A 13,424-nucleotide genomic window follows, 5' to 3' on the forward strand; every position below is an offset into this window, starting at 1 on the left:
ATGCATTCTAAAGGAATCCCTCAAACCTACACCCAAGGTAACGAGTCCTGGGGACCTTCTCGAAATGTTTCCTCTACCACAAATTATGTTACAATCACTGTCGCAGCTACCTGTCACGTCATATGTACCTTTAAGCCTCACGTGCCTGTAACTCCGTCCATACTCTTCAAACCAAAACACAACTGAACCGCCAAAATGCTGCTTGGCGGCATAAATAAGCTTATGGGTAGCACTTATACAAACTTGCTTAAAATAAGATACATATTTACTTTTTATCCTGCTGGCCTATTCACTAGTTTGGTCTTTATTAGCAACCTATTAAAATAAACATTAAATCAACCGAGGAATTTCATATACCTACTGTACATCTGACATACCTACTTATATCCACGAAGGGTTGTCTGTAGGCACCGGATGACATTTGTTACATAGAATCTCAATTTCGTTTGTCAACTAACATACGTCAAAGTTAGTGAATTAGTCTGCAGATTTAGCCTAGGTAGTAACGCTACAAAACTATAAACTTACCACCAAGCGATTTAGCCGAGAAACCGATAGGGGTGTGGATTTTCATCCTCCTCCTAACAAGTTAGCCCGCTTCCATCTTAAATTGCATCATCACTTACCATCAGGTGAGATTGTAATCAAGGGCTGACTTGTAAAAAATAAAAAAAAAACTAGCTAAACGCATTTTTCATAGGCAGATTATAAGCATGCTCGTGGACGTTTGATTGAATTGAGATCGGATCGTACACAAAAAACAGTTAAGTATGTAATAAAAATGTTTTCCAAAAGGGTGCTTAAAATAAGACACACAAGTGACTATAGTATGTATATTTTCATTTAATATAAAAATTATATATATCCACTATAAATATTTACAGGTAAGTAAATGGCAAAACGTTCAAAAAATCCAACATATAATAATAATATACATACACAGTATCACAGAGTACGAGGGTATACCAGTTTGTAACGTCGTAGTCTGTGTTACAATTTTTTTTTTTTAAACTTATTTTTTTTTTACTGTGTAAATGAAACGCGGGGACACACGGTATTATGTATTTTTTTTAAATGTTTATAAAAGACGGAAGCACTTTGCATTGTATGCAACAACAATATTGTCGATTACTAGTTGCATAGGGGAGACCGGGTACAAAAGTAACGGCGGGTCGAAAGTAACAAATGCTCTGTAAGGATATCCAACAGTCAAACACCGCGTCATCGCCTAGCTTTTTTCTTTATAAAAATACACGATTAAGAGTACAGAGGTAGCACAGAATAAAAATTGTTATTTATTGAAACAGTGTGTTGGATTTCTAAATTCTAGAAATATACATAATACCTAATAATTTTATTGATCACCGGTTGCATCATGCTTGACTGTTCATGAAGTGCCCTAAGTAAGTCTGGGTTCTTTTTGTAATTTTCGACAGTATTTTGTATTTAATAAACATGGTCAAAAAAAAACAAATACTCAATTAAAATCTTTACCCTGCTACCCCTATTACTTAACAGAATTTTTTTGTAAAGAAAAATATAGGCATCTCAACTCAAGATGAAGCCACGTAAAGTAAGTAAAAAATAAATAAATAATGAAATGAGCTGGTCTTCTCCATAACTTCCACATATAAAACGCTCTTTATTTAAATCACTAGCTGACGCCGCGCGGTTTCACCCGCGTGGTTCCCGTTCCCGTTGGAATATGGCAATAATATATAGCCTATAGCCTTCCTCGATAAATGAGCTATCTAACACTGAAAGAATTTTCGAGATCGGACCAGGAGTTCCTGAGATTAGCGCGTTCAATCAAACAAACAAACAAACTCTTCAGCTTTATAATATTAGTATAGATTATTTAAACTAAGTGGCACACTAGTAATCGACATTTTTGTCACAAATTCATTTGTACACGCAATAAAATATTGTCTATTTCATTTTCAATGTCACAAAAAATTTCAACCATGTCACAAACGTGACAATAATTTTTTTATACCTACATTACACGCGAAATATAGAATATTTTTCACTGCCACATTTGCCTGAGCCAGTGCCCCCAAAGCATATAGTCTAAGATCCGAATTAGAAATGAACTTCACCCATCTGACTATGGGATGAAAAATTAAAGCGTTTTAAATCAATTTTAGTAAGTATATTAAGATGCCTGTAAGTTGAACTTTAGTAATACGTTTTCGGGTATTAGCGATGTACGGTAACCATAGCAACACACTGACGACGTTAGACGACCGCGTGAATTTTCAATTATTTGACATAATATTTTATACCGGGCAACCACGGAGCAGGAAACAAGAACATTTATTTGTACCTAACTGCACCGACAATAGTCATTTTGGTTCAACTTACTTACATTTGTTAAAAAAGTATGTTGCCAGTAGGTTACCTAGACACCAAACTTTTATTTATTCGATTGAAATCACTAATTCATCCATAAAACAATGGGTGAAGGTCGTTTCTAATTCGGATCTTCTACTAGTAGTTTATGTATTGTCACTGGAGTATAATATGAGCAAAACTTCAAGTCCGCTTTGCAGAGTGCCTTGAAGGGTATGGTAATGGTAAATTTCTCACAAAAATGCTTGCTTAAAATAAATATGACCGTGACTTTTTACCTATATGTTTTGGGATGTTTCAAATTTTTGGGTGCTCGCTTAACCCGGGAAAAAGAGATTTTAGATACTTTTGTCATTTCTGGACTGAAACAAAACTTCTAAAGGCAGTTTTTTTTCGGAAAGCAGCGGATTCGGTGTGATCGTGGATTACATTTCACTGATTTTTGCTTTGTCACGTCCCGTATCATTGATACGGCCGATACGGCGGTAGTTACGCCCTTGGTGGAAAGAACACGAGGTGTATGGTTGCGAAACATAGAAAACCATTTTAATACCCGGTTATGATACCTTGATACTTATGTTTCACGATCCAAACGATGACATGACGACCGACAATGCTTCCCGGGCAACAAAATCACAAGCAACACAGCGTCTTCGCCGGCGAAGACGAGGTCCCCGATATCTAACGTCACCCGGACGTGGGTTTTCTAACTCACGCTATGCGCGCTCGCCCAAACCCCCCGGTGACGCCGTAGTGGTCCCACATGGAGCCATCGGCACTTACTCAACACGAAAAAAAAAGTACCTATGTTTGCATCTACGGTTCGGTTATTTATTTCTACATTGCATACTATGAATGGAAGAGCGAAGCATTAAAGGAACTGGATAAATCTATTTAATTACTATATCGCGTGCCAAAATAATTAAAATAAAAACTGTGGTAAATTTTCTATAATAAAACAAATATTAGTGATAAATTATAAATAAAGTCAGATCTTTGATAAAATCTATAATTTTGATTGCACATTGCTTGAATACCGGTGGTAGAATCTTTACAAATAGTCAACTGACGTATCAAAAGTGCTTGTATACTGAGCCTACTTGAAATAAATGAATTTTTGATTTTTGATTTTGATTTTTTGAATCCACTGCATTATTCGCGCTTTCATAAAATAAAATCCACTGTACTCATTTGATGTATAATGGTTTTCTACAAAAAAAATATATTTTTACCTTATCTTTTAAATCAGAAAGACTGTTAGGAGTGACCTCTCACTATCGAGTTCTCTTTACAGACTATTCATTTATATTAGGCTAAATATATTTTTTCATATCACATAACAATGAAGTTTCAATTTAAAACATACTGCTCTTAAAGCTCGGAGCTCTTGATTTTGTCCTTTAGGAGTATATCAGACGCTGAATTAGCGAATGATACAACAATACGAGGCATTGATAGCCCAGTGGATAAAATCTCTGCCTTCGATTCGGAGAGCGTAGATTCGAATCCGGTCTGGTGCATGCGCCTCCAACTTTTCAATTGTGTGCAATATAAGAAATTGAATATCACGTGTCTCAAACGGTGTGGAAAAACATCGTGAGGAAACCTGCATACCTGAGAATATACTTGTGTGTGAAGTCTGCCAATCCGCAGTGGACTAAGGCCTAATTAAGGCCTCTCTTTCTGATAGGAGACTCGTGCTCATCAGTGGGCCGAATATGGGTTGCTAATGATGAATGATGATGAATAAACAACATATTGAGCTAACATGAGCAGCATGAGCTTTATATAGCATAGCCAAAAAGATTTCCATTCACAAAATCAAAGTTGTTGAAAACCTATAGGAACCATAGAAAAACTGCGATCAGACTAGAAAATTTGAATAAATTGGCCCAAACTGATGATCAAAATCAACCCAGTACCTTTGTTACTATACATTAACTGTACCATATACTCTAAAACCAACATTAATTGAAAAGTATGAAGTACTTCTATGAAGATAAAGTTTTTAAACGCCAAGCTGTGTACTTTCACAATATAAAAATTATTGAATGGAGAAGCTAAAAAATAAAAGAAAATAATAAACTTAAATGTGTATATGTCACCGTTGAATCGTAAAGTTAGTTTATAATCTCACTCGCGATATTGTAATCTGTCGACATATTGTGAACTGAACACACTGAATACAATTTAACGTGTTATATTTTGGTATATTATAATCTATCGGAAGTGAAACCGGTAAATTGTCAATCAGGATAAATTTACCATAGAGTTACAAAAATATTACAGCGGGCATAATAAAAATAGTAATAAATTACAATCGACAAATTAAAAAAAAAGAAAAACAATTGGAGGGATGGCCAGTGTTTCCTATTTTTTTAAACACTGTTCTTCCATTAATAAAATGTTGTTTTTTGTTAATTATAAGTATAATTTAGTCAAATCTAAAGTTGGGTGTTAGGATAGAACACGAAAATTCCTGAAGTATTTTATTTGACTGACATATGTGTTTCATTCCTAACTCTATGGACACAGAACGGTCTGCTGTAAGGCCGACCAGTCAGGGGCAAGTTTGGACAGTTCACTTTTTAAGATTGCAATTTAACGGTTTCACTTCCGATAGATATAATATGCCGGAGAATAACACGTTAAATTGTAATCAGTATTTTCAGTTCACAATATGACGGTAGATTATAATATCACGAGTGAGATTATAAACCAATGTATTTTACAATTTAACGGTAACATATACAAGGTATGATCCAACTGAGTTGATTAATTTTCATAGCTGTATTACAAAACTTTTTTTTGATATGTACAATAGATTACACTAGTAACTAGATACCTAAAGTACCCTTACATCAACACTAATGTACATCACGAATATACATACTATAATATTTTATACATACAAAGTCTTTTATTATATTTTCATTTGTGTGAATATACATGACGACATCAAGCGAGTCGCAGGGATTCGCTGGATGCAGGTGGCTCAGTATCGTGATGTTTGGAAGTCCCTACAAAAGGCCTATGTCCTGCAGTGGACGTCCATCGGCTGATATGATGATGATGATGATGATGATGATGATGAATATACATGACATGAATCTTTTAAACTCTTTCAATTCAAAACATGATTGGTTTAATATAATAGTAGATTATGAGACAGTTGCATAGTGATGGTTTTTAAAGCACGTTTTCCGAAAACGATGTGGCCTTTTCATATCATGAAATCTTGAAAACATTTGTCGTACCTTTTCCATGACAATAGAAGGTAAAAAATTTATGGTTGTGTTTGTAGCACTTTTCAATATATCCGGGGGAGTTTGTTCCACATCAGTCATTTAGCTAAAAATACAAAGCTAACAATGCACTTAAAATATAGATTTATATTTCAAAATTCATTTATTTCAAGTAGGCTCAGTTTACAAGCACTTTTGACACGTCAGTTGACTATTTGTAAAGATTCTACCACCGGTTCGGAAGGCAGGTTCTGCTGAGAAGATACCGGCAAGAAACTCAACAGTTGCTCTTTTGAAAAAGTCATACAGTATTACAATTTACATTTGATAACAATTAAATTACAATTTCTTATAGTTTCATTTCCTGTGTGAAGGTGGAAGCTGATCCAATGACCTCCAAGCACCTTTGTCGTTAAGGAACTCATCAATAGTGTAGTAACCTCGACTAAGTAAATGTTTTTTAACATATTGCTTAAAGTTGTGCATTGGCAAGTCCATTTAAATCAATGATGTAATTCGAGTGGCGCTAATATTATATTACAATATTTTTTTCAAGTGTATACCAACAGGCAAAAATTGACTGCTGAACGAACAGCTATGTCTGTTGTGTGTGTCTTTTTTATTTTGTTACGATCCTATTTAATGAGATTTGATAAAGTAGACTATGAAACGTGCATAACTTGGCATTAAAACACTCGTGTCTATATTATAAAACTCACTTCATTCGTTTTATAAAATGCAACTCGCGCTTTAATGACCGTCATTATGCAACAGTTTCACAATCTACTATTACAAAATAAAGATTTTTTTAAATAAAATGAACATGGCTGAATGAATGTTGCCTGTTGTTGTATTGATAACGTGTTTTAACCAACTTTTAAAAAGGAGGAAGTTGTCTATCTGTCATAATCCTATATATTTTCAATTTATATAATTCAGAGAGCTAGTTAGTCATAGGTAAAAAAACCAAAAAGACTTTGTATGTAAAGAATACAATATGTATAGTCTTTTTACACACCCTCACTCTTTCTGTGAATGCTCTAAATTTTAGAGCATCCATTATTCACTCTTTTTATATATTTATTATTATATACACATGGTTTGATAATTATAACTTTATCCAGTATACTATATTTTAGTACTTGGTCCCTGAAACGCAATATTTATTCAAGATATTACTCAAACTTATTGTATGTGATATTTATGGTGAGTCGCACTAAATTATGAATGTATCGAAACATGGAAGTCTTCCTTTGAAGCTACCTTCCAAATTTTGGTCTGAAAAAAAATATGCCCCCAGAAAATTGACCAACAAGCATTTGATTTTAAATGTCCAATATCTATTCTGCAGAAATCATAATTTTCTTTTAAATAAAGCAACAACTAACCTTATAAAATAAAAAAAAAATTACAATCTCACAGAGAGAATATACATGAAATAGTGTGGTAAAACCGAGTCAGACAACTTTCAGGAGGCATATTTCTTATTAACCAAAGTCAAGTTTGAATCATGGCTCCGTACGCCTTGTCCATAGTTTAGCCCGTCTCACCATGAATATTAAATAGACAAAGGTTTAGCAGTATTATTATTAATAAATATTTTGTTCATGGGTCTGAGGTCTATTTAATATGACAGATTTGTGAAAATATGAAATAGTATAATGGATAAATTATACCATCAGTTATTGCCATTGAATAAGTAGAACCATCCACCCTAAACACTAAACACGACCTACATTCAATTGTAGGAACAAACAATAAGGCTCTATTTTTAAGGCTGTCAACTACACAAATAAAGCTCTTGAATGTCAATCTAATGACATTTATTTTAAGGTTCATGTTATTATGGTTTGGTATTATTATGTTTCTGATTATTAATAAAAATTAAGTTGGGTAAACTTAAATGAAATATCAACCACAAATAGAATTTTATTATTATATATATTTTTTTTTTATTATTACATTTTGTGTGTGAAAGTTGTTTTTAAATTGTCATCTGTCAACTTGTGTGGTGGAGAATACCCGAAAAAAGGACCAAACACGAAGAGTCGCTTAATGGAGTGACCCTTTAATTAGAAACATTATCTGCTATGAAAAATTCAGTTTATAGTCAAGAGACCGATCACTGATAGATGTTACACAAAAAAAAGAAAAAAAAATTGTCATCTCCCTGTAAATGGTGGCTAAGCAATGGTTTTTTAGGATTTTTCTCTATAAAACATTCCACAATGTGTTTGCTGACAATATGTTACATACTCTAACCCATTTTAACACTACATCTGACGGGAAACAGTGTTTGAATAATATAATATAATAAATATAATATCTATTCAGCAGCTGAAGGTTGGAATTTTGTCGAAGGTAACCCAATGAAAAGGAAATTCAAACCGCGTGATATATTTTCTCATATATCCATACATACATCATATTCATGACAATAATGAATCAGCTCGTTGGACTCTTCGCCGCTGCTATTTAGCTATTCGAGCCTTCCCGCCAAAAGATACCCGCAAGTTTTGCATAATAGCAATATTCTACAGTCAAATTAAAAGCTACAAAGCTAATACGCATACATTCAAGAAGTGTTTGAGTTATGATAATTAAAATAAATTAATTTTAATTTTTAATGAAAAAAATGGGACCACCCTGGAATCAAACCCTTCGAAACAAAAAAAAAATTCAAAATCGGTCCACAAATGACGGAATTATCGCTGGACATACATAAAAAAAAAAAAAAAACATACACACAGCCGAACGTAGAACCTCCTCCTTTTTGGAAGTCGGTTAAAAATAGCCTTTATTCTCTGACTGCTGAATACCTAATACTATTACTTAATTTATACACCAGAGCAGAGAATTTTATTTATTTTATAATTTTAATTTTTGATTTTGATATGTCACACATATTACCGCGCGATTTAATTTGTTACTTTGTATGCATTGTTGAGACTGTAATGCGTACGTACGAGTCAAAGTAATGCGTACGTAGTTCTCTTGCACTGTGACTTCGTGCGTCATTGCGACATATAATACATAGCATTACCCTCATAAGAATCAGTATATACATAAACATAAACATCAGCCTGATGAATTAGAGCTTTATTTGCATAGGATTGTTTCTCTATTAAATTATGTAATAGTATGTGCACCAAACAGAACTTAGAGTCCACCGAACCAAACTTTGAGTCCACTGAACTGAACCTCGAGTCCACCGAACTGAACTTTGAGTCCACCAAACTGAACTTAGAGTCCACAGAACCAAACTTAGAGTCCACCGAACCAAACTTCGAGTCCACTGAACCAAACTACGAGTCCACCAAACCAAACTTCGAGTCCACTGAACCGAACTTCGAGTCCACTGAACCAAGCTTCTAGTGCGATGCCAAACTGAGCAGATAATTAAATCGGGCTTGTACATTTTCATTAAAAGCACAGCACAGCATCATGCTTAGAGTGAACTCGAAGTGTATCAACTGTACAAAAGCGTGCACACAATACATTTGAGGAAACCAAGAGAAGCATTTATGTAAAATTTACAATTAAATCTATTAGATTAGATTCTCACAGTCTACTTTAGAATTGGCTCACGTCAACCTGTTTAATAAACTATAACAGTTCACAAAATTCATTTCATATTGTGAAAAAAAGATTACAAAGTATGAATGGTTTATCATAAATGTACTAAAACAAAAACAGATAGTAGCACCAAAACAGATGATTTACTTGAAAATTTTCATGCAATTCATCTGCAAGGGAACCAAAATATAATAGAACTCTTTTATTTTATAGGAAGATTTTATTATAGTGGAAGAATTCTAATCGACTAAAACATTTATCATACAACTCTTATAAGCTCATTTGTAGAGTTTCATTTCTGGATTTAATACAAATTTTTATTGTTCTTTGATATATTTACCCACTTGGACGATACACAATGTGTGCAACACTAGCTTACAGTGCACTTTCTAACTTGTCACTTGTCACTTCACTTCACTTCACTTCACAGAGTGTCACTTCTGCCAGACGAGCATGTCGTCTGGTTCAGGCTTGGCTCAGTCCAGCTGTTGCACTTGCACTACGGACGTTGGTGGTGGGAGCGAGATCTCGTACTTGATGAGACCGGTGCCTCGCCCCGTTGACAGCACCAGGCCTCCCACTTCCTTCACATCTCCACTGGAATACAAATTTATCACATTAGTTATATTAGCAGATATATGATTAGCAGATGCAGATATGGGCTTCATAAGAAGGCTCATAGTTACTCAGCTATGCTCGGAGTATATCTGTATGGTCAAATCAGAAATGAGGAGATCTGCAGAAGAACCAAAGATATCGACATATCTTAACGAGTCAGGCAGGCAGGCAGGCAGGGATCAAATGGGGCAATATAGTTTGAAGGGCCTATGGATATTGGAGTTTCAAGGTGATGAAGGTAAAGGCGATGAATGGAAAAATCTAGTGATTTTGTTGATATAACCAGCTATAGGCATGCCAACAGTTCACATACCTGTGGTGCCGCTTGTGCGCGAGCTGCGCGTTGATGGGCTTCCCGTCGCGCGTCACGATCTGCAGCGGCGTGCCCAGCAGCGTCCGGCGGCCCGCCACCGTGCCCACTACTATCTGGTTGCCGATGACCTGACCGGACCGATTTGTCACCTGTAATAATTCACAAACTATTACAATGGACAAACTATGTAGGCAGAAATTGCTGGAGATAGCCTTCAAAAATTAATAATAGAAAAACAAACAATTATCGCCTAAATTATTGCTGGTCTGTGTGATTAGTTGATCTATAGTTGTGTATGAGAACAGGCTAGTTCAACTTAACAAAAAATAAATTGATTAAACAAATAAAAAAACCCGACTGCATAAAGTATAAAAAAACTGAAAAGAAAAAAACAAGCTCAGTCCAGAAATGTAGAAAGCAATTAGAAAACAGTCGGGACCTATTAAATAATGTAGAAGAAAATCATTCTATCCAATGTCTAAGGTCCCGACTGTTTTTTTTTGTGTGCTTAGGTAAAATGCTCAGCCGAAGCCACGGTCGGAAGCGTTATCACGAACTTCCGGCCGAAGGCCGGTGTATCTTTAGGTGTAGGTTATCATACGATAAAAAGTTGACAATGTGACTGAGATTAGTTTCGCAAGTTCAACTAAATAAACTAATAAATTGGTTACTTGAGTATATGCATCAATATCGATATTACACAGTTATACACAGTTATAGTGTAATAAAGATGCTTGGAGGCCGTTGGATCAGCTTCCACCTTCACACAGGAAGTAAAACTATAAGAAATGTAAACAGTAATTGTTATCAATTGTAAATTATAATACTGTATGACTTTTTCAAAAGAGCAACTGTTGAGTTTCTTGCCGGTATCTTCTCAGCAGAACCTGCCTTCTGAACCAGTGGTAGAATCTTTACAAATAGTCAACTGACGTGTCAAAAGTGCTTGTAAACTGAGCCTACTTGAAATAAATGATTTTTGATTTTGATTTTAATTTTTAAAAGTTGTTTCTTCAAATAACGCCTGGGAATGAATGTGAGCAATTTGTTTTTTTTTTTAAATAACTTTTTTTCTGTATGTCCCATCTTAATGACACAAAGCCTATATGTTACCCTGGACTTTGCTTAATCTATCAGTGAAAACAGCATCAAAATCCGTTTCGTAAAACCAGAGAATAGCGCGAACATACAGACAGAAGGACAGACAGACAGAAAATTAAAAAATATATATTTGTATTCTATTGCTTATTTTTAATCGCCCTAACTTGATTTTTGCTAAATTTGGTCAAAATACACTGGATATCTACTCTTTTATTATAGTATTATTATAGTATAGAAAATAGAAGATAGACAACTAATAAATAAGGTTTTTTTAAACATGGCCATAATATACCATTTTAGAATCCTCACAAAAAGCTCTTGAATTTGATACCCATATTGAAAAAAAAAAATTTTTACCTCGAGTCTATAGCGTCTCACAGTCGTCTTATTATTTTTTTTAGTTTAACCTATCTAAGAACACTTGGGTTATTGAGACAAATCTAACGATCTCCTAATTACAGAAATCCGTTCAGTGGTTTCGAAGATATAAGGTAATAAAAAATATTACATACATATATACATACAAACAAGATACGCGCGAAAAACATAACCCTTCTTGCAGTCGGGTAAAAAATACCACTGAAATTAAAAAAAACCGAGTGTGCTGTAGACCATAGAACTGAAGTAAAACTTCTCTTTCAAACAAAAATGTATGAGCCCGAGGCATAACTGCATCACAACCGGTTCTTGTACAAAAAGGGATTGTTTCAAAGTTCTTTAAGAACGCCATCTACTGGTAGTTTAAAATAACAAACATTATTTCACTGTGCCTGTAGATGGCAACACGCATCGCTCGATTACACTTTCCGTAACGCATTCACTAGCTTACTCCTCAAGCCAAGCACGCATAGAAGAAGTTATATGATTAAATTACCCCAATGGGGATGATGACTAGGTTTGAATATATTGATTTTTATGATACATTCGGGTAAATAAGGTCAATGTTAACTAATTTATACAGAAAAAGCAAAGATTGTCTGGATATTTGCAAAATAAATAAGATTACAAAATTTCAAAATCTATTAATTTTTTTTTATCGTAATTAGATGAAAATTCATACAGTTTTAGCTTCCTTACATTAAATGTGACATTTTTCGATAAATGAACTATAAACATAAACGCACAAGTAACAAAGATATTAGTAATTTTGTTTAAACGCCCATACAAACCTAACGATCAGCGAGCCAACGACGTCACTAAATCGTGCCATTTTGTATCGAGCGTTTTTCAGGGATCCGCGGCAGCGCCGCAAATCTGACCCTTTAAATCCCTGTAGCTCCGAAAGTAATGATCGCAGATACCCTGTTACTTTTACAAAATTGCTTTGCTGTTAGTATACTTTTAATTTATATACAATTTAAAAACCTGTCATCATCCCTATTTCATCACCAGAATGATATACATCTTTAATCCAAATTTAGTCAATATGTCAATATTGGTCACCGCTGCAGAAGCTGTTACAACCAGTAAAAGTATCATACCACTTGTATGTGCGTGGGTTGTTGATGATCCTGCTCTATCTCCAACGTGTTCTGATGCTGCACTTGCTGCTGATGCTGCTGGTGTTGCTGCTGTTGCTGTTGCTGTTGCTGCTGGACCTGCTGCTGCACCTGTTGCGCGACTTGCTGTGCCGCTTGTTGAGCTGCTTGCTGTTGCGCTTGTTGCGTAGCCTGTTGTTGAGCTTGTGCCTGTAATACATAGAAGCATAGTCACTGCATTGCACACTGATTAATTATTACTATTTTATCAATAAAATAATATGAATACAAGGAAGGATGATAAAATAAGGCGGCCTAAGTTACTTTCTATCAGAAATATTGTTTAATTTTGGAACCCTCGTAACTTTAATAATTATTTAATAGTTATCGACTAATTATTATTATCACCATTATCTTACAATATTATAGCTGACGCCGCGCGATTTCACTCGCGTGGTTCCCGTCCTCGTAGGAATGCGGGGATAATATATAGCCTATAGCCTTCCTCGATAAATGGGCTATCTAACACTGAAAGAATTTTTGAAATAGGGCCAGTAATTCCTGATATTAGCGCGTTCAATCAAACAAACTCTTCAGCTTTATAGTATTAGTATAGAATAGTATAGATTATCTGACGTTTCGAAAGTGCTTGTAATCATCATCATCATCATCATCATATTAGCCGATGGACGTCCACTGCAGGACATAGGCCTTTTGTAGGGACTTCCAAACATCACGATA

General features: G+C 34.7%; 1 protein-coding gene across 1 annotated transcript in view; it reads right to left on the reverse strand.

The window, feature by feature from the left end:
• Positions 1–819: 819 nt before the first annotated feature.
• LOC112049831 (zinc finger protein 189) overlaps positions 820–13,424 on the reverse strand; it is a 28,382-nt gene continuing 15,777 nt past the window's right edge. Inside the window, exons 14-16 of the mRNA XM_024087875.2 lie at positions 12,687–12,893; positions 10,105–10,253; positions 820–9,770 (exon numbers count right to left, since the gene is read on the reverse strand). Of these exons, the coding sequence (XP_023943643.2) occupies positions 9,650–9,770; positions 10,105–10,253; positions 12,687–12,893 (477 nt within the window). The 3' untranslated portion in view covers positions 820–9,649. The remainder of the gene's footprint in view (positions 9,771–10,104; positions 10,254–12,686; positions 12,894–13,424) is intronic.

This window comes from Bicyclus anynana, chromosome 14, assembly GCF_947172395.1.
Source record: "Bicyclus anynana chromosome 14, ilBicAnyn1.1, whole genome shotgun sequence".
Classification (NCBI taxonomy): Eukaryota; Metazoa; Arthropoda; class Insecta; order Lepidoptera; family Nymphalidae; genus Bicyclus; species Bicyclus anynana.